The sequence below is a fragment of the Pyrus communis genome, chromosome 12, assembly GCF_041283825.1.
Source record: "Pyrus communis isolate YQ-2024b chromosome 12, ASM4128382v1, whole genome shotgun sequence".
NCBI lineage: Eukaryota > Viridiplantae > Streptophyta > Magnoliopsida > Rosales > Rosaceae > Pyrus > Pyrus communis.
Window position 1 is genome coordinate 24964142 of NC_142576.1, and position 22958 is coordinate 24987099.

Below are 22958 nucleotides of genomic sequence, written 5' to 3' on the forward strand. Positions count from 1 at the left end.
CTTGTTTTCTTTTTAGTGAAAGTTTGATTAAAAAAACAAATGCCAATAGACATTTCATTTATTTCCAACCTAGACTACTCGAAACATGGTAACGCACTTCAAATTTCATAAATGATACGCATTTCAAATTTCATAAATGATGGTTGTTGAATTGAAGAAAATTGATGGGACAATGCAAAGTAATGTAAACTCTCCAAAACATCCTCCGTTTGTCGGCTATACCTCTTCTGTGCGTCTTTTCTCGTGGCAGGAACATAACAACTGAAGAACGATAAAAATTAGACATGTCACGTGTCAGTGTTCGATTCCCTGTTATTTGTTCGATCCCACCTGTTAACGCGGTCACGAGCTATTTCTACCTGTCGATGTTGATAGAAGTTTTAGTTTCTTGGGTGTGAAGAAAGGTTCTTCTCTATGTCATGTTAATTAGTGAAGGATGCGAAGAAAACAATCAAATATTCATTCTACCTGTTTATCCCAATCAGTCTTGTAGGTGAGTATGATTAGCACAATAGTTTGGACCAATGTTCCAAACAACATTCCAATCCAAACACCCTGCAGAAGACGATTCATAAAATAAGCTAATCCAAAAAGCAAAATCGGGAGAAAACACGACGACTACTGAAGTAATTTAGTAGGCCGTTTGATAACCATTTTGTTTTTAGTATTCATTCACTTTTTATGAAAACTGAAAACGATTGTTTTAATAACCAATTTCAGTATCAAAATCCGGTATCCAGGACCCCTCAAACGGACCCTAACAAAAATTAGATTAAGTGAGAAGAAGATAGACAGAGGAGCTTACTTCGACTTGCATTTTTAGAGGATAACCAAGCACAACTCCAACAGGAATCCCTACGATGTAATAGCAGGCTAGGTTCACATATGCTACATATTTCTGCCATCCAGCTCCCAGAGCAACTCCTGTAGGTGAAAGATTCGCTACGTTATAAACTCTTCAAGATTTATAATACGTTCCTTTGGAAGCAAGAAATGTTTTTGATAACTGCAATGTACTTATTTAACTAGTCGTGATTTCTTTCATGTCTTCCTTTCGTGCCGTCAAATGCTGGTAATGGTTACCTCAACCGGTACTTGAAGACACAAAGGGAAACTGCTTTCTTTGAGGTATCTATTTAGCTATGCCTGCGTATTTCAGGGAAATGGCGATTTTACCAGAGAGCACGGGTTGAACGCTATTCAACAGTATGGAGAAGGCCAACAAAGGAGACAACTCAGCCACCATTTTAGCTACAGCCTCATCGTCGGTGAAAATGTATGCAAGTTGTTCCCTCAAGAACAAGAAAAGCACGAAAAGCACCAATCCAATGCCTACTGAGATCGACACAATAACTACAATCGAGAACTTTGCTGCCCTTGAGCTACCCCTTCCAAGCTCATTCGACACCCGTACACTAGTGAAAGATTTCAAGCACACTTCAGTACAACATTACATTACATGCAAACATATAAAGTTCTAGGAATATGTCGAAGAAACAAAGCGTAGATTCAAAAGTGAGGCATTGCTACGGTGAAGATCTTAAATGATTATTATCATGGTTGCAGAGAACAATTTTCTGAAGAACAAGAAAAATAATAGTACCTTGCTGCAGCGAGGAAACCAAGAGATATCATCATTTCCCACCCGACGATGTTAAGGCTGCCGTTATGCCGGAAACATTTAGCATTTGAAACAGTTGGATGATCAGAGATTAGGATCACAAGGAAGAGGAAGGCTCTAAAACATACCAAATAGATAGGGCATCGATAGAAACTTCAGCATTTTCCATGTTTCCCGTTAGAAGGACCAAGATTGTGTTGTACCAAAGCTCGAGACTAAATGAAAAATCCGTTAGAAGCACCTATATGTGATTTGTGTGTATGTGAAAGCTCTCTATGCAGATATTCTCAATGACCAACATCAGTAAAATTATATTAACTTATACGCGCGTAACTTAAAGAAACCTAAGGTGTAAGGTACAAAATAAAAGCCGAAACAAGTAGAAATTCTTACCAAAGCATAACGCCAGATGACAGAGAAAGCTTGAGGACATCCCAGAGATCAGTCAAAGCTAACATAGAGAAGCCTGTCCATGTTTCGGGGCATCCTCCACATAGAACAAACAAAAGCTGACCCAGGTTGGGTAACCAATATGCTATAAGCGTTGACACCATTACACCGGGAACCCCAAACTTAAATTTCACACTCAAAAGCCAGCAAAGAAAGATGTGGATTCCAATTGAAATCGCTGACACATATGCAACGATCATATTTTTGCTTTGCGCTTGTAAGTACATTTGGCAGGTAAATGATACCACAAATGCAAAAAGCACAGGAATTACCCATAGGGAAATATATCCTGCAATTTCTGAAATGTTTTCTGCTTGGCCTAAAGCCTCAAAAATTGGGGTTGTAAAGACGCAAAGAGGAATAAGTAAGCATGTGCTTACAAACAGTACTATCCATGACCTCTGAAGATGTATCCCAAGCATGTTGTACTGTTTTGCACCATACGATTGACCACAAAGAGTTTCCAGCGCACTTGCCATGCCAAGCTGTAGAGTAATAGATTCAGAAACATCGATCAGTCAGATCACACGGATAAGCCTAGATGTTTGGGTTAAGTTTTCGTCGAGCAGATAACTTTGTGAACTAATTGGTATGGTGGCCACTAGAAGATAATGCTTATCTCACATTGCATCTACAATTCGGAAAACAAATGATAAACCAAAGTGTGGTTGGGGGTAATACATTTTTCGGTTACAAGTTGGATACATAGATCACATGAAAAGTTGTAAAGTAAAGAAAACTTGACGAATAAGCAATGGCTGATCTTCGAAGAACTAGTATTTGATACATACACAAAACACTAAAACTTTAACTGCTTATAAACTGAAGATTTTAGCACTAAACAAAGCTTTATCTGCTTTAAATGCAACTTCTTTCAAACTAATTCACCGTGAAGTTCAAAAACTGCGAAAAGAAATCGAGAGTAGTATGAGGATTGCAATTGTCCCCAAGAACAAGTGCAAAACAAGATCAAATAATAGAAATAGTAAAGGGAGCCAAAATAAACATACCAAGATGCCATTTGCGAACCTGACAAGTACGGTGAACACGAGTGAAAAAGCCGCTAGCTGCGCAGAACCAATGTGACCGATAAACGCTTGACTGATGACATTTGTTCCGAAAGTCGCAACTCTGGTGAATATAGCAGGGCCAGCCACCACCCACATCTTCTTGCTTTCAATCCATACCCTTCTTTTCAGTGACAATTCTTCATCGCCATCAATAATTCTAGTCTCCTCTTCTCCAACACCAGTCTCTTTTGCCAAGAGACTCCTTTTAATCTCATCTCCCATTTGACGTGGCCAAGATAGTCTAGTTACTTGATCTGCAATTCAAGTGCCAAATACAAATACAATTGCCATTAGAAAAAAAAAAAAAAAGGAAATTATTCTCATGGAAATTCAAAAATGTTATTCTTACCATCTATTTATACAATTTTTCTAATAGAGATGGACTCACATGTATTGGTGGGCCCTACCTCTACTAGAGGGATGGTACAAATAGATGATAAATGTAGCGCAGCTCATGGAAATGATTTTTAATTTATTCTTGCACTACAAGTAGAAAATTTTGGAGACTTGATTTCTAGTGTCTAAAATCAGGTCCCCGAATTTGGAGGCTCACAACCGGTCAATAATGGTGAAAATGTCAATCCAACATTGGAAAATTACAAAAGTTTAAGGGTCACATAAGGAGTTGGTTTACTCCCTCATTGCTTACTAGTTTTAGAGTGAAATCTCAACTTTCTTATCAAAGGATGTTAACTATGTGTTGTGCTTAACGATCCACATGCTTCTGCGTCATTTTTTCTATAAAATCAATAAATAATGAGTGCTATTAAGCCCATTCCAATGTCTTATCACTTCACCCACTTTAAAATAATACTTTTATTGAAAAATTTGTCCTTGTATAAAATGACCTTCAAAGACTCAAAAACCAACCAATCATATCTTACCACAAGCCCCTTCACCTCCACAATTAGGATAAATCATTAGATAATTAGTATTACCACATCAGCACATAACTTCCACTCAAAATTTAACACATATACAATTATTATACAGTTGGACTTAAAACTTATTTAACATAAAAATGAAATTAAAAAAAAAAAAAAAAAACAAAACAAAACTTGAAGAACCCCATAACCACCACCCTCCCCGACCTCAGCCTCCACAACTTCACCCCATTTTAATTTCCTACCTCACTGCTTCAACCCAAAACACTACTGCTTCTTCCTCCTTCCCTCTCTTTCTCCTCTCCTTCTCTCTTATGCACTGGCTTTCTCACCGATCGTCTCGCTTGCCATGGCTGAGACCTTCGCCAAACTCTTTGAGGCTGTGCTCGGATGACAAGCCCATCTCGTCCACTGATCTCCCCTTGCGGTCCTTCAATGACTAGATCAAATGGGGACTCGAGAACCATCTCCTGATTCCAAAAACATGTTGTTGAGGTCAACCGAGGATTTTGGGCGAGAATGGGCGTTGGGTGTGTTTTTTTGGGGGGGGGGGGGGTGAGACGGTTGGGCTGAGGTTTGGATGTGTTGATAGTGACGGTTCTAGGAATTTTTTGGGGAGGGGACTACTGTGATATTTGGAGTTGGAGTTGGAGTTGTTAGGTATATTTGTTTAATGATAATTTTCTTTTTTGTTAAATTATAATAAATTTTTTAAAGCAAGGAAAATTGGGAGAAGAAATATATAGGGTTATTTTGGGAATAATGGTGGGTGGGGAAAGAGTTTATGTGTGTTTTGTCTTTTTATGGTGGGTGTGAACATAAGTTGGGTGGGGAAATAAGACATTGGGGTGGGTATAACACCACTCTAAATAATTACACTGATTCATCTCAATTATGGAGAGAGAGATTTAAGCTTTGGGTGTAGAAAGAGAAGCACACTACTTTAATTAAATGGACTAAACTCGAATTTGGGCTCCCACAGTTTACAGAATAAAAAAATTATAAAAATGGTTGCAGTCATATTTAGAATAGGAATGTGATTGTGTAAATCCTAGGAGATATGAGAAAGTATCTTATATTCTTATTAGGACTAGATTACCTATTAAATGTTGTAATCCTAAACGGAAAGATTTTTACCTATCCTACTACTATAAATAAAGGCACAATGGGGTGAATCAAACACACCTCACAATTAAATCAATCTCTCTTTTCTCTTATTGTGGTTGGCTCCCCTCTCTCTCTCTCTAAACCCTAGATCGTTCAATCAAATAGGCCTACAACACATTATCAGCACGCTCTTGTCAGAAGCTGAGGAATTGACGCGTCGTAGGAGGAGGCTATCATCCACCAAATTCAAAGGTTTATTCGTTTTCTGCTAATCAGGTACGCTTAAAATAAAAGAAGATATTTGAAACGTCCACGAAGCATGAAAACATTCCCCATGATGCATGAACCCCTCTATTTTTATATTTTCCTTTCGATATATATATATTGTAAATGTTTATATATTTGTCAATATATATATATATATATATTTGTTTCATGCATCGCATAATTAAATTGTTATGTGGAATTTGTGAGTCAAACTATACAAAATAAATTAGAAGCATATTTAGGATTTTCCCTAAACCCTAAGGGATTTTGAAAAAAAAAAGAAAAGAAGGGGGATTGGACATGGTGCGGCATACCACTGCACCATCACTGTGGAAGCAGCCACCAGGCCTCGACTTGGCACTCACCTCGGCAGGACCTGAAGTCCCATGCCTATCCTGCTGCATTGGCCCGCAGCCATGACACCAGCCTTGTTTAGGTTGGGCCTTCACTCAAACCCACATGCCAACCCACGGAGCTGGGTTTTTGTCCTCTCGTGCATCACCCACAAGGCCAGCTCCTGCTGGGCCTTGTCCCGTGCACCGTCCTTCGGCCCAAACGAAAACCCAGCTACGGCTGGGGGATTTCTTCCACCCCGTGGCCTGCAGCCATGACCCGAGGTCCCATTTTTTTTAGGCCTTGCCTTATACTTAAGGCACCCAACCCATACCCCTTACACACGGCACCAAGCCCAAATTATTTTGGGGCTATATTTTCGATCCAGTAATATTATTTTAATATTATCTAACTTTTACAATCGACCTTGTATGGCCTGATTTATTGAATTAATTAAAAGTGACATGTAGTCCATTAATCTGATAATGAATCCAAAATTATTGACCTGAAGATCACTTTTGGACATTAACGATTCAATAATTTATTTTTATACTTTGAACCGTCACATACTTTCGTAGTAACGAAGCTCTCACACTTGAGTTCCCAAAGAACCTCAAATCCACTATATTCAAATTAGTATATTGCATTATGTGTTTCTTGCAGGAATCTCTCATTGTGAACTAATTGTTTATAAAACTAAATTGAACCTGTAGTTTCAAATTTAGTGCCTCCCAAAGTTTTCATTCAAAATATACCACATGAAACCTGTAGTTTTCATGCATAAATTAAACCGATACATGTCTATAGAACCTATATGTTCTACGATATATGTCTATAACTTACCATATGACTACTCACGTTTTTCCCTCTGTTTTAGGGACATGTCGATCTTGAACAAGCTTGATTTCTCTGCTCTAGAAGTCTTTGGAAGAAACTATCTAAAGTGGGTTCAAGACGTGAAGCTTCATTTAACTACAAAAGGCATTAAAGCCACCATCGAGGCACCTATTGCCGACAAACCTGTTGACGAAGCTCAGAAGGCTACTGCAATGATCTTCATTTGAAGACACATCCATGATGCATTGCAGACTGAGTATCCCGCTGAGAAGGACCCACGCACCCTCTGGCTGACCGTTTCGATCACCAGAAAGACATATACTTGCCTGAAGCAAGACACGACTAGCAGCACCTTCGCTTCCAGGACTTTAAGTCCGTGAATGAATACAACTCTGAAGTTTGTAAAATCTGTTCTTTGTTGAAATTCTGTAAAGTGGAACTAACCGAATCAGATATCCTGGAGAAGACCTATTCGACCTTCTATGCCACCAATATTGTCATGCAGTAACAATATAGGGCACAAAAATTCACCAAGTTTTCAGATCTGATCTCTATTTTACTTCTCGCTGAAAAGCAGAACCAGCTTATGATGAAGAATCATCAAGCTCGACCCACTAGCTCGAACGCCGCGCCTGAAGTGCATGTGACTTATTCTAGCAGTCATCAACAACGAAAGAATTGTCGTGGCCTTGGCAATGGGCGACAATTCCAACCACGGGCCCAAGGTTAACAAAGTGCCTTACCTAAGGGAAGAAATGTGACCCAATAACATCCACCACTCGCCCTCAGGCCCCAAACTTCAAGAATAAGGGTAAAGCTCCCGTTCAACCCGCTTCTACTAAACTGGACATGTGCTATCGCTGTGGATCAAAGGATCATTGGTCACGCGTATGCCGAGCTTCCCCTGAGGCTATTGCCAAGTATCATTCCCATCGTGAGTCTAACTTTGCACATGTGGATCATTTGAAAGATGCAACTACATCAATGGAGATATCGAATTTTCAGGAGGCGTCGGCGCTTATGGATGAATAAATTAGACATGTTTTTAAGGTGTTTACCCCTAATAGCCGAACCCACTAGGAGTGGTCAACCATACCCCCTTATTTTGCTAGGTTTATGGTTTAATTTTGAACAATTTTCCTAAGTATTTGGAATAATTTGTTTGGTTTTGGTTTGTTTTGAATTATAGATTGTTATTTGAATGGATATTATTCTCTCGAATTGCTTAATTGAATGAATAGACTTATATCTATGCATGTGACCAGTTCAATCAATTTATTTCTAGGTATGTCTAGTGGGAAAGTTAGTTATCTGATAGATAGTGCAGCCACGCGCACCATCTTGCGTGAAAAATACTATTTTACTAACTTCATACCCAAAAAAGTTCATTTGACAACTATCTCAAGCTCATCCAACCTGATTGAAAGATACGGAAATGCACGTATCATGTTGTCCAATGGTACAATTATGACCATTAAGGAGACACTCTATTCTCCACGTTCCAGACGAACGTTGCTAAGTTTTAGAGATATTCGAGATAATCAATATCATCTTGAAACCACTGAAGATCATGGTTCTGAATTTCTTTGTATCACTTCGTATGAATATGGCCAGAAGCATATTCACAAGAAGTTGAAACGTTTGCCGAGTGGGTTGTACATCACAACCATTCATGGCATAGAAGCTCACAGTGTGGCCGACCCTATGCCTGAGTTCCAGGACACTTTGTTGCTTTGGCATGATCGTTTGGGATATCCTATAACATGATGCGCCGTATCCTTAAATCTTCACACAGGCATAAGTTACATCCCTATGTGGGACTTCCGCCATGCAAAGCGTGTTTTTTAGGGAAGTTGAATACTCAACCCTTATATACAAAGATTATTCACAACTCCCCTAAACTTATTCAGAGGATTCAAAGGGATATTTGTGGACCTATCTAACCAACCCGTGGACCATTTAGATACTTTATGGTGTTGGTTGATGCATCGACACGATGGTTACATGTTTGCTTGTTGTCCACATGTAACGTCGTGTTTGCTAAACTCCTAGCTCAAATCATTAAGCTAAAGGTTCACCACCCTGATTATCCGATCAAGTCGATTCGACTAGATAATGCTGGAGAGTTTACGTCATAGACTTTTGACGATTATTGCATGTCAGTAGGGATTGATGTAGAACATCTTGTGCCTAATGTTCACACCTAAAATGACCTGGCAGAAGCTTTCATAAAGCGCATTCAATTGATAGCTCAGACTTTGGTTATGAGAACCAAACTGCCGGTATTTGCCTGGGGCTATGCAATATTACACGCAGCTATGTTGGTCCGCCTAAGGCCCACCGCTACCCAACCACATTCACCGTTACAGTTATTTACTGGATACGAGCCTGACGTCTCGCATTTACGGGTGTTTGAGTGCGCCATTTATGTTCCAATAACACCGCCGCTACGTACCAAAATGGGTCCTCAGAGAAAAATGGGAATCTATGTCGATTATGATTCACCATCAATTGTTCGATACTTAGAACCCTTGACAGGAGATCTCTTTACTGCACGTTTTGCGAATTGTCACTTTGATAAGACAGTCTTCCAGTTGTTAGAAGGAGAAAAGCATTCTAACGTTCCTATAGAATGCCGCGAATTGTCGTGGTATGCTCCCACTATGTCTCATTTAAATCCCCGCACTGCCTAGTCTGAAATTGAGATACGACGAATTATAGATCTACAGAGCACTGCTCAAAGCATGTCAGATGCTTTTAATGATCTAGCAAAGGTGACAAGATCACATATACCCACTGCAAACACACTTGCAAGGATAGATGTACCCCGCGTACATCAACAACCCACTTGGGAAGGTCGGACCGTCCCTGAAGGTGGGGATGCTGCACCCTCCACGCGGCAAGATACATTGACTGCTAGCCAATCACCTGCTCCGACCTTGAAGCGTGGCAGATCCATTGGTTCAAAGGATTCACAACCTTGGAAGAGGAAAATGGCACCAACTAGTAACCCTAGTTTGAAAGACCATTGCTCACTCATCCGTTCCAACGCATGAGGTTATTCTAGATAACGGTGATGTTTCAGATGAAACATGATGGCCTCCCAAGAATCGTGAGATTTCGATCCACTACATAGTATTGGATGAGGTTTGGAATAGGAATGAGATGATCGTCGACGATGCATTCTCGTACTCAGTAGCTACTGACATCATGCTTAACGATGACATTGAACCACGTTCAGTCGATGAATGCCGACGTAGAGCCGATTGGTCAAACTAAAAACAAGCAATCCAGGTCGAACTCGATTCGCTCGCGAAACATAAGGTATTTGGACCTATCGTTTCTACACCACCACGCGTGAAGCCTGTTGGCTACAAGTGGGTTTTCGTGAGGAAGTGTAATGAGAATAATGAAATAGTGCAATATAAAGCACACCTCGTAGCGCAAGGCTTCTCTCAGCGCCCTGGGATTGATTACGAGGAGACGTATTCCCCCGTAATGGATGTTATAACGTTCCGCTACCTAATCAGTTTGGTAGTTTATGAAAAACTGAATATGCAGCTTATGGACGTGGTAACCGCGTATCTCTATAAGGATCTAGATACGAAAATATACATGAAAGTTCCAAAATGACTTCTATTGATTGGCTCAAATAGTTCTAGACCACGGAACACTCTGTCAATTAGGTTGAAGAGGTCACTCTACGGATTGAAACAATCCAGGCGGATGTGGTATAACCGTCTGAATGAATATTTGACAAGTCAGGGTTATGTGAACAACGAACTATGCCCATGCGTGTTCATAAAGAAGTCACATTTCGGATTTGCAATCGTTGCAGTTTATGTTGATGACATGAATCTCATTGGGACTCCCGCAGAGCTTGAGGAAATTGCTGCACACTTGAAATCGGAATTTGAGATGAAGGATCTTGGAAAAACTCGATATTGCCTCGGCCTGGAGATCGAGCATTGTACGGATGGAATCCTAGTACATCAATCGAACTACACCCAAATTATGTTGCGTTGTTTTAATAAGGATAAAGCAAAGCCTTCGAGTACACCTATGATCGTTCGGACTCTAGATGCTCAACGAGATCCCTTCCATCCAAAGAAGGATGAGGAAAAGATTTTGGAACCTAAAGTTCTTTACCTAAGTGCAATTGGGGCTTTATTGTACTTGGCTCAGTGCAATAGACCTGGCATCTCATTCACTGTGAATCTATTAGCAAGATATAGTAATGTGCCCACAGGCAGACATTGGAATGGTGTTAAAAATATTTTCCGCTACCTCAAAGGTACAGCGGATTTGGGCTTGTTCGCGAATCTCCAAATGTTGCTGCCCTCTATGGTACTCGGATTGATTCTCGCCTTGTTGGTTACGCAGATGCTGGATATTTGTTTGACCCACATAGATCACGTTCTCAAACGGGTTATATCTTTATCGTTGGAGACACTAATATATCTTGGAGGTCTACCAAGCAAACGCTAGTTGCAACTTCGTCTAACCATGTTGAGATTCTCGCCCTACATCAAGCATCGCTTGAGTGTTTTTTGGTTGAGAAAAGTTATGGGACACATTCGAAGCACTAGTGGTCTTACATCAGTTGTTGACCTTCCTACGACGATCTTTGAAGACAATGCAGCATGTATCAAGCAGTTGAAGAAGGGATACATCAAGAGAGACAATACCAAGCACATAACGCCGAAGTTCTTTTACTCACACCAGCAGCAGTAACATTAGAACATTGAAGTCAAGCAAATCCGCAGGACAACCTGGCTGATCTCTTCACCAAGTCGTTGCCTAAGTCTATTTTTCAGAAGCTTGTCCAAGGAATCGGTATACGTAAATTATCTGAGTTGAATCGCTTATAGTTCTCTTATTTAGAAGTTATGTCTAACTCAGAGGGAGTATCTAGAAGCATACTCACATGATCTTAATGTACTCTTTGTCCTACGATTAGGAGCATTTTTCCCATTGGGTTTTTGCTACCTAACGAGGTTTTAATGAGGCACTCATCCTGGGATGATAGGCCTACAACAAAAATAATATTCTTATTTTCTTATAAATGAGAGGACTTAAATTCTTTTAGAAATATTCGATACAAATTAATCACACATCATAGTTACAATGCAACTTAATTAAAATAGATCAAAGCATTGCTTGGATAGATGAGAAGCCATCAATATGCATATTTAATATAGGGACCATACTTATTGTAGTGCCTACATCAACATGTGAAATAAAGACCTACAGACGCTTCGATTAGAAGATGCGATGACAAGATAGAGGCTTATGACCAAAGGGGTAGAAGAAGACCTAGAAAGACTTGGAAAAGGACTCTAAGAAAAGACTTGGAGTACTTGAACATAACTAAAGACTTGGCACAAAATCGAGCGTACGTAGTGGCATTCTAAGATACATACAGCCGACCCACTTAATGGATAAGGCTTTGTTGTTGTTGTAGCAATATTTTATATAGCACATGATGTTACATGTAATAGTTGGATTATTTCTTTAAATCATTAAAAAATAAGCCTAACCATCAATCGCCACATTATGTGATTTACAAATATGATCTAAAAAGATAGGTCTCGTAGTATTTTCCAACTTGCAATTATAGTTACCCTTCTCAGATAAAATTAGGAAAATGTTAGAATATGGTAGACCCTATTTTGTAGAGCACATAATGTGGTGGGTGATGGTTAGATCCCTTTTTAATAATGTGGTTCATATTTTGACATTTTGCCACTTAGTACTACAGTCTAGTGGTATTTCTTTTCATTTATAAGTGAGAGATGTTCAGTTCAATTCTCGCTAAAGAAGAATTTGAACCACATTATTGCTAGCCCATCCTCTCCCCCTTAGTGTAGATAATATCGGTTGTTTAAAAAAAAAAAAAAAAGTTCAGCCATCAACCATCACATTATGTAGCCTACAAAATATGATATGTCTAGCATCACTCATAAAACTAATTTATCTTTAGAGGCAAAATATTAAAATAACTTGGTGACACAAAATAAAGTATATGTATACATACATATCGTTTTAGGGTTTTAAGTTTTGGTTTAGAAAAATGATATATGTTTACTAGAAAATGCTAGCGAGACAATATTTGGTCAAGTGTATGTGAATTCACATTTTAATAGAAATAAGGTCTAGTGATACAAGTGGATTCCACCTCTATTGTAGAGGTGATTCACATGTTGTCTACAAATGTAAGTTTCAAAATATGATCTCCTTAGCGTGCGTCTGTTTAATACAGGGACCAAAATGCAAATTATCTTACGTGAAGCTAAATATGCCACGTAACTACTCGTAGACAGTAACGACAGCCGCACATGAGTTGTGAAGTTTGAACCCACCCAACTAGTTCATTGACACTTTGACAGCAATGTTCCTCGAGCTAGTTAACTTAGTTATCAGTTACGTACCCTTCTCAAATAGTAAAAACTAACTTAAATCACCATACAAACCAGTTGCTAAAGTAAGCTGGCCACCCAGAATCTGGGCATTACCTTAAGCTCTGATAAACTCTTAACAAATCATATTGACTTAAACCGTTTATATATGTACATTTATACATACCGAAAGCTTGTTGGAGACAATTCAGGAATAAACAAAAAATAACAGAAATAAACAGAACTTGAAATTCTAATATTTTATTAACCAAAAATATTTGATGTGCAGAATGAAATTATACAATAAATACAGAAACTAATATAAGAATATCAATGATACTAACTTGATCACAGAAGGTAGAGGCTAGCGTAAAAGTTATGTCCTTCGAACAATATTTTCATCTCACTCTTATGCTTGTAGTTCTATAAAGTCTGCTCGACCAGAATTCAACTACCTAATTCTACAACCCGCACTGGATTCTAGAATTCTAGCGAATTTGCTTTGTGTGCTTACTTTTTGGAAATTTCGTACGAAAGAAAAAAAGAGGAAGAAAAGATGATCTCACTTTGACACTGTGATTGCAAATATATAGGCTGTTTCACACCCCTTCAAATACATGTTCAGTGTATTTGAAAGTATACAACTCTTTCTAATAGTTGTATCTTTTAATCAAAACATTTTTAATTAATAAATTAATTAAAAACTTAATCTGAAAATTACGAATCTGATTAATTAATATTAATTGTATTTAGGCTATATTATATTCAAGCCTAATCCACACAACCATAAGTCCCAAGCCTTCAATCCATTTCCAAAGGATCCAAGTTCTAATTACTAAGAAGAAGGAATAAGCTTATATAAAGGTTAATGAAAAAATACTGTTACCCAATGTGGGACAAAAGGGTCTCAAACTCCTACAAAGCTGACTTAAAGCGCTAACTAATTAATAAAATAATATGACGTTATATTACTCGTCAGTTCACAGCTACGAATCATTTTATATATCCCTCGTATTATCCAACCAACCAATTACATTTAGAAAATCATAGCTAGTGGCGGAGGTTGAATCATACCTCATGAGAGGTCTTTCACAAATATAAAACTTTATTTTTTAACGCCTAAGGTACAATATAGATTGATTGTATTTCTATTTATTTATCTCAACTCAGATGGAGAAACATCTTAGGTTAATATGCAAGATAGAGGTAGATTATGATTTTCATACTGCATCAACCATATAGTCACTTAATCCAAGTAATATTTAAGAGCAGACAAATTAGAAGTTCAAGCCAACTAGCTTAAAAACAGTAAGTGATAAATCCTAACAATTAGATTCAGCTATCGCGCTCAAAAACTTCGTCCCAGATTAATCTCCTCCGCCCAAAGATGAACGTGAAGTCATTAACAAGTAGAAGAAGCTACATCATTATAACTAGAATAAGAGAATCCCAAATCTATGAACTTCAATATTGCAACTAAACTTACGAGGTTATGCTATATCTTATACGTAAAAAAAGGAAAAGAAATTGCTGGATAGGCCCATGACTATCCTTGTCCTTTAGTGGCTCTGCGACGGATCATATCCAAAAACGTTTAGAAATAAAAAAAAAAAATCCTTTGCAGAGAGAGAGAGAGAGAGAGAGAGAGAGAGAGAGAGAGAGACTCACATGCTGGAGTTATACGCTGCAAATTAACCCAATGACACTCCCCTGGCGACGGATGAATTGGAAGAGTAGCACTGATCAGAGATAGAACTAGAAGAGAGGGGTAGAAAGAGAGAGAGAGAGAGGAGGGAGCTGGAGAGTGTGGACGAGATGTTTACAGAGGAGACTGAAGTTGACGAATAATTAAATTATTGGCTGTCATTAATATGGTTTTTTTTTTTTTTTGGGAAGTCGATAAATAAAAGGAAAAAATGAGTATAAAAAGAAGGCGAAAAATGAAAAAGATTGAATGGCGTCGTCGATGGGTGGTGGGTGCGAGTACTGATTTACGTACACACATCCTACCAAAAACTTCATGGGCATTCACTGTTCCATTATGTATATAAAATATATGTAAGATATATAAAGCAATTATGCTTTTCAGCTAACACGAATTTTGGACAGTTTGGAGTTTGAATGGTTGTTAGCAACGAGTGATTATTTCAGTGTGTTTGCAATATATCGTATGTCATTATATAAATTATGAAATATTAAAAAATAATTTTTTTTTCTACTTAAATAATAATATGTGAAATATCACCTCATATTCAAGTACACTATCATTATCAACATCTTATTTGTTTGGTCAGAAGAGGCCTAACAGTATAATGACAAAGTTTTAGGTAAGAGTCTTGAGGTCCACTATAATAAATTAGAAAACTTCATTATAATTTTTTTTTTTGTTAAATGATAGATTTTTTTAGATTATGTATTAGATTAACCACCGATGAGGTTTGAACTCATGCCGTCATGCAATGACTCAACATTTTTCCACCACTGTGGTAAAAGACCACTTGCACTTGATTATAATTCTTTGAAAATATTACTTTTAGATGAATAACTTAAATAAGATTAAAAATTAAATTCAATCCCTTAACCTCATGTCTATGACAGTGTGTATACACCTCATATTTTATTTGATTTTATAAGGTATGTCGTACGTATTGATTTCTTTGTTTTGAGTTTTATAAGGGTTACAAAAGTGAAAAGTTAAATATAGCTACAAATTACTATAAAACTGGAATAAAAAGATCTCCATATAAATATAAAAACGAAATTTCTTTTAACGATATGCTATTCAATTAGGATTCATGAAAGGAGAAAACGGTGAAGCCACATATCCATGTTTCTCCATATATTCATGCCAATCTCCGTATCCGATATCTTATCTCTTCCTAATTTTTTTTTTTTTTTTTTTAAGTTTTAACATCGTAAAATCATGTTTCTGTATCTATATATGTTTACGTATGAATTATATTTCTTTATGTTTGACTTTTTGTTTATGTATCGATAATATTGTACCCATGCTTTTGCATCGATACGGGTACTTTTGTACCTCTGCTTCCATATCGATACTTCTATACCTATGCTTTCATATCAATACTTCCTACTTATTGCCATCTTACCAATACTTCTGTATAGAAAGTTGCATACCTATGCTTCTATTAGGATACTTCCTCGTAGATACTTGCATACATATGCTTCCATTACGATACTTTTGTACCTATGCATCTATATCGATACTTCCGTACCTTTGCCTTTATACCGATACTTCTTGGATATACCTCCATATCGATACTTTCGTATAGATACAATGTATATTCTCTTTTAGTTTTTCCTATGTGCTTTGAAAGTCCTCGCATTTTTTTCCTCTTTTTATTTTTTATTTTTTATTTTTTGGTATGTTTTATCATTCATGTACATTTATTAGGGGATAGAGGATCACTCCGCTATGGTAGATAGTCCATCAACTCACTACTTATCAATATTAATATTGTTCTCAACTTAATTATTTTATGTACTAAAAATATTTTGATGCAATTAGTAGTAAAACCATTCAATATAAACTATAATTGATTTGGCCAGGTTTCTTATGTCAAATTTTGCAATCTTCTTCTTCAAAATATTATATAGGCAATTTTGACATTTGGTTGTAGAATTGGTCATTTTTTTAATAACGACAACATATTGATAATTTATGTAACTAAATGTCAAAAAATAATCATTCTTGCTAATTGTCAAAAAAAAAAAAATCACATAATTCAATATGCGAAAACCAATTAAGCAGGCCTATACTATATGTAGGCAATACAAGAAGTGAGGAGTCACGAGTGTAAGGTAGGATAGTTGGTAGCAATGTGGTGAAGTGTAAAACGATTTAGCTAAGGATAATGATACGAAGATTAAATTTCTAAACTAAAATTTAAAAAAAAAATGAAAATCTTACTCTTTTATTTATTTATTTATTTTTCTGTTGTGAGTGAATGATTTGGGTTTTCATTTTTTTTTTTTTTTTTTTTTCAATTATTGGTTTTTCAAGCCCACCACCCTCGTATGATGTATTTTTTTCCTGCTCATTTGTCCTTTCTCTGCAGTGAGAGAATGAATCCTGTCGTTCCCTGGGCCAGTGTCCCGAGAAATTTTTAGTTATGATGAGAATACAAGTGGTACATCATATGTTTTAATAAGAGTGATGAGAAATTTTATTTTTTAAGTTATTAACTTTTTAGCACACATATTCCACTATTTGTATAATGACAAGTGCTGTACCATTCCGTGTACTGATTACACTTCTCGAAGAAAATTTTCAAGGAGCCGGGAACTCCACATAAGCATTGATAGCTGGTGTACCTGAGCAATAAGAAATAGACACATGGCTTTTAAAACTTTTTCTTTAAGTACATATGAACACGTAATCCAAAACCGAAAAAACTTCCGTCAACGTTAAGCATTCACCACCTCTTTCCTTTCCACCGTGGATTGGTATCATCAAACCCACTCTAAATCCCGACGACATCACCGGAATATAAAGCCTCGCCGGCTTCCTCCTCTTCAACTGCGTCACCGGACACCCTGGACCCGAACGCGACAACCCGCTCGGCAGCTCCAGGATTTGAATCAGAGGCTAAACTGCTGCCGACAATGAATACCTGTCCTTCCTCCGTTTCATCCTTGCTCCGATGGCCTTCCACTGCCCTTTTATGGAGACACCAATCAGTTGAGAAATTAAAGGAAAAAAAATTGCATTTTCTTAAAAAATCACTGCAATCTGCCTCCATGTATTCCTCTTGAAGCCCAAAACATTCATACTATGCATGAATTCATGAATTTTTTAAATTATGAAAAACCCTAAAAAGAGAAAAAAAAATTAGAATTACTCAAAAGAAATTAAAAAATTCGAGCAAAAAGCTAAAGGGAATTGAGAAGATCTATGCAAAGGCCATGACGGCCGTTATCTTCTCAGTTATTGAGCCCGGTGTTTTGGAAGTCACTGAAATTGTTTTAATTGAAAAAGAAAGCAGGCCACGTGCCTGTCTTTAATTGGCTCGGTACTCCAGGTCAGGTTGGGTACCCGGTATCCTGAAAAATTTCGCGGTCACAAGAGACGTTTAGCTGTCTATTATCAATTCAACGGTTAATGTTTTAACTTCCTTTTAAGACCACGAAATGTTGAAATATCCCCATGGATAAGAAATAAAGAAAAATAAGAGTTTAAATATCCTAATCTCATTTCAAGTTTAAATATACTAACCTCACTCTAAGTCGGAGTCTCCAACTAACACTGAGATATTTTATGATAAAACTCTCACACATGTCGGACTATGTAGATGATAATTAATAAGTCGGGGACAATATTGCTGCTGTTAAAAATAGGTCTTTGACCCGTCTCTCCTAATTTGATATAAAATTCATGTAACATATTTTGTTAATCATTCTGGAAAGTTTGTGTGAGTCGAGTGACACATCACTATGGGAAAAGAAACGAGCTCCATCAAGGTCTTTGTAGAGCGCCTCGTTACAACTCTATTACGATGTGCTTGTTGCACCAGACTCATTTCGGGAACTAAGCTAGACTAACTTAGAATAGACTAAAAAGCAGGATAATTAACAAACTCAAATATCATTTTATTTAATTCATATTTATTAATAATTTATTATTAGTTTATCTTTTTATTTTTTTCTAGAATCATCTTTCTCTCAACCTATGTCTCTTTTCTTCCGCTCACTTTCTGTGATAACCTGTTCCAAATTTTACGTTTTTATTAATTTTAAAAGCGTGAATTTACGAAAATACCCTAGAGGCAAGGACTTTGACTTCCGTTGACCATCGGTTTGGGAGATGTAAGACTTATTCTTTTAGCATATCCTCGTAATACTCGTTGGTACGAGCGCATAGGCGAAAGCCGTTTGCGAGTCCGGATTATAACGGTATAGTTACGGACGTTTGAAATTGGTTATTCAATGTTTAGTTTTAATTAAATTAAATCCCCACTTTGTGGGGTGAAGCCCAATCAGAAATGAGGAAAGAAGAAGAGAGAGAAAAAAAAAAAAAGGGGAAGTAGCCTTCCCATCGACCCACACCCACCGCGAGCTCTCATTTTCCAAGGCCAATTCCGGCCAATTTCGGTAGAGTTTTTCTACGCCACCACCACCATCTTGAAGCTCTCATTCCTCTCTACAAAATCACCCAAGAACCAACTTGATTAACCATGTTATGTGGTGGTTGGAGGCCACGAAAGTCGACGAAAATCAACAGTGCTCCGGCCACTCTTTTCGATTTTCTGGCAAATCGGCAAAGCGATGGCCGATGCCATCACTTGGGCTTTGTAGCCCATCATCCCAGGAGCAAAACCCAACCAACTTTGACCCCGTTGGATCTCTGTAGAAGAAGAATCGACACCGGGAAATAATGCGGGATGGGTATACTTCTACGTGTCTTTCTCGTGGAGGAAACATAACAACTGAAGAATGACAAAAACCAGATCTTTCATGTGTTAGCGTTTGATTCTCTGTTATTTGTTCGATCCCACCTGCTAACGCGGTTACGAGCTATTTCTACCTGTAGATGTGGATACAAGTTTTAGTTTCTTGGGTGTGAAGAAGGTTCTTCAGTATGTGTCATGTTAGTTTTAGATGCAAAGAAAACAATCAAATATTAATTCTACCTGTTTATCCCAATCAGTCTTGCAAGTGAGTATGATTAGCACAATAGTTTGGACTAATGTTCCAAGCCACATTCCAATCCAAACACCCTGCGGAAGAGGACTAATGAAATGAGTTATTTCAAAAAGCAAATCGAAGAAAAAACGCAACTATTGAAGTGATATAGTAGGGGGTTTGTTCGATAACCATTTTGTTTTCAGTTTTCATTCACTTTCTCTGAAAACTAAAAACGAATTTTGGTAACCAATTTCAGTTTTCATTTGTTTTGCTCTCCTTTCTCTTCAATCATTTTAAAATCACAAAATATGCATCGCACTCCAGTCTCAGAATCCAATATCGAGAACCCCTCCAACGAACCCTAACAAAAAATAGATTGAGTGAGAAGAAGATAGAGTAACTTACTTTGACTTGCATTTTTAGAGGATAACCAAGCACAACTCCAACAGGAATCCCTATGATGTAATAGCAGCCCAGGTTCACATATGCTACATATTTCTGCCATCCAGCTCCTAGAGCAACTCCTGTCGATGAAAGATTCGTTACGTTATAAACTCTTCAAGATGTATAATACGTTCCTTCGGAAGCAAGAAATGTTCTTGATCCGGTATTTGAAGGCACAAAAGGAAATTGTTTTCTTCGAGGTATCTGTTTAGCTTTGACTGCGTATTCAGAGAAATGGCGACATTAGCAGAGAGCACGGGTTGAACGCTGTTCAACAGTATGGAGAGGGCCAACAAAGGAGACAACTCAGCAACCATTTTAGCCACAGCCTCATCGTTGGTGAAAATGTATGCAAGTTGTTCCCTCAAGAATAAGAAAAGCACGAAAAGCGCCAATCCAATGACGAATGATATCGACACAATAACTACAATCGAGAACTTTGCCGCCTTTGAGCTACGTCTTCCAAGCTCATTTGACACTCGTACACTAGGGAAAGATTTCAAGCACACTTCAGTACAACGTTACATTACAAACAAACATATGAAGTTCTAAGAATCTGTTGAAGAAACAAAGCGTAGATTCAAAAGTGAGGCATTGCTACGATGAAGAGATCTTAAATGATTCTCATCGCGCTTGCAGAGAACAGTTTTCTGAAGAACGAGAATAATAATTAGTACCTTGCAGAAGCCATGAAACCGAGAGATATCATCATTTCCCACCCGGCGATGTTGAGGCTGCCATTATGTCAGAAACATTTAGCACTGGAAACAGTTGGATGATCAGAGATTAAGATCACAAGGAAGAGGAAGACTCTAAAACTTACCAAATAGATAGGGCATCGATAGAAACTTCAGCGTTTTCCATGTTCCCCGTTCAAAGGACCAAGATAGTGTTGTACCAAAGCTCGAGACTAAATGAAAATCAGTTAGAAGCACCTATATGTGATTTGTGTCTATGTGAAAGCTCCTAGTTCACAATGTCTCCATGCAGATATTCTCAATGACCGAAATCAGTAAATTTATAACAACTTATATGCACGCAGTGCCACGCACTTAATGAAACCTAAGGAATAAGGGACAAAATAAAGCCGAAACAAAAAGAAATTCTTACCAACACATAACGCCGGATGACAGAGAAAGCTTGAGGACATCCCAGAGATCAGTAAAAGCTAACATCGAGAAGCCTGTCCATGTTTCGGGGCATCCTCCACATAGAATAAACAAAAGCTGACCCTGGTTGGGTAACCAATATGATATAAGCGTTGATACCATTACACCGGGAACCTCAAACTTAAATTTCACACTCAAAAGCCAACAAAGAAAGATGTGGATTCCAATTGAAATCGCCGACACATATGCAATGATTATATTTCTGCTTTGCGTTTGTAAGTACATTTGGCAGGTAAATGAGACCACAAATGCAAAAAGCACAGGGATTACCCATAGAGAAATATATCCTGCAAATTTTGAAATATTTTCTTCTTGGCCTAAAGCCTCAAAAATGGGGGTTGTAAAAACGCAAAGAAGAATGAGGAATAATGCGCCTACAAACACTACTATCCATGACCTTTGAAGATGTATCCCGAGCATGTGGTACTGTTTTGCACCATATGATTGACCGCAGAGAGTTCCCAGCGCACTTGCCATGCCAAGCTGTAGAGTAACAGATTCAGAAACATGATCAGTCAGATCACAAGGATAAGTCTAGAAGTTATGGTTAAATTTCCGTAAAGCAGATAACTTCGTGAACTAAATGGTACAGTAGCCATTAGAAAATAATGCTTATCTCACATTGCATCTACAATTCGGAAAACAAATGATAAACCATAATGTGGTTGGGGTAATACGTTTTTCATTTACAAGTTGGGATACATAGATCACACAACAAGTCGTAAAGTAAGAAAACTTGACGAATAAGCAACGGCTGATCTTCGAAGAGCTAGTATCCGATACAAACACAACATTAAAGCTTTAACTGCTTATAAACTGAAGGTTTTAGCAATAAACAAAACTTTATCTGCTTTACTTCTTTCGAACTAATTTATCGTGAAGTTCAAAAACTGCGAAAAGAAATAGTAAAGGGAGCCAAAATAAACATACCAAGATGCCGTTTGCGAACCTGACAAGTACGGTGAACACGAGTGAATAAGCCGCCAACTGCGTAGGGCCAATGTGGCCGATAAACGCTTGACTGATGACATTAGTCCCGAAAGTCGCAACTCTGGTGAATGTTGCAGGGCCAGCCACCACCCATATCTTCTTGGTTTCAATCCATACCCTTCTTTTCAATGACAATTCCTCATTGCCATCAATAATTCTAGTCTCTTCTTCTCCAACACTAGTCTCTTTTGCCAAGAGACTCTTTTTAATCTCTTCTCCCATGTGATGGGCCAAGTGAGTCTAGTTACTTGATCTGCAAGGTAAGTGCCAAATATAAATACAACTAACTTTAGAGTGAAGTCTCAACTTTCTTATCAAAGGATGTTAACTTACGGGTCCACATTTTTTTTTTTTTTGACAAACAATAATTTCATTTTAATTACGGAGAGAGGTTCAAACTTTGGGTGCAGAGAATGAGCACACTACTTTAGTTACATGGACTTACTAACTCAAATCTGCGCTCCCACAATTGATGAAACAGAAGACTATCTGCACTCCCACATTTTATGAAATAGTAGACTATATCAATCATAAAAATAATATTTCTTTTCTCTTGTAAACGAGAGATTTTAAAATTCTTTTTTAGAACATTTGATCCGATATAATTAAAACGAAAAGATATCAATCAAGGAAATAATATCGGAACTCTTTTGAAAAGAAGACTTTGAAAAGTCGTGAATCTAAATATGCCACATTCCCAAGCAAGAACGACCGTTCATTGCAGAAAATGAGTTGTGTTGGAA

General features: G+C 37.7%; 1 protein-coding gene and 2 pseudogenes across 2 annotated transcripts; 1 reads left to right on the forward strand and 2 right to left on the reverse strand.

Annotated features, from left to right (window-relative positions):
* Positions 1-103: 103 nt before the first annotated feature.
* Positions 104-14929, reverse strand: LOC137745971 (protein DETOXIFICATION 21). Of its 2 annotated transcripts, XM_068486005.2 has the most exons (9): positions 14636-14929; positions 3082-3395; positions 2015-2556; positions 1750-1836; positions 1604-1660; positions 1177-1415; positions 806-924; positions 469-555; positions 104-359 (listed from the first exon to the last, which is right to left on the reverse strand). In XM_068486005.2, the coding sequence occupies exons 2-9, from the start codon at positions 3361-3363 to the stop codon at positions 288-290; spliced, it is 1485 nt and encodes a 494-aa protein (XP_068342106.2). In that variant the 5' UTR covers positions 3364-3395; positions 14636-14929; the 3' UTR covers positions 104-287. The 2 variants fall into 2 exon arrangements, with proteins under 2 accessions (XP_068342106.2, XP_088537921.1); XM_088681795.1 differs by lacking the exon at positions 1750-1836 and having other exon boundaries at positions 14636-14786.
* LOC148692587 (uncharacterized) lies at positions 6614-9262 on the forward strand (annotated as a pseudogene).
* Positions 14930-19244: 4315 nt separating the features above from the next.
* LOC137746310 (protein DETOXIFICATION 22-like) lies at positions 19245-22437 on the reverse strand (annotated as a pseudogene).
* Positions 22438-22958: the final 521 nt, after the last annotated feature.

What these genes read in the sequence shown, in the direction of transcription:
- LOC137745971 (XM_068486005.2), bottom strand. Translation starts at nt 3,363, where the DNA reads ATGGGAGATGAGATTAAAAGGAGTCTCTTGGCAAAAGAGACTGGTGTT. An exon ending in GGTTTCCTCGCTGCAGCAAG is followed by an intron (nt 1,416 to 1,603) that starts GTACTATTATTT and finishes ATCTTTCACTAG; the next exon opens with TGTACGGGTGTCGAATGAGC. An exon ending in CGTTCAACCCGTGCTCTCTG is followed by an intron (nt 925 to 1,176) that starts GTAAAATCGCCA and finishes TTTCACCTACAG; the next exon opens with GAGTTGCTCTGGGAGCTGGA.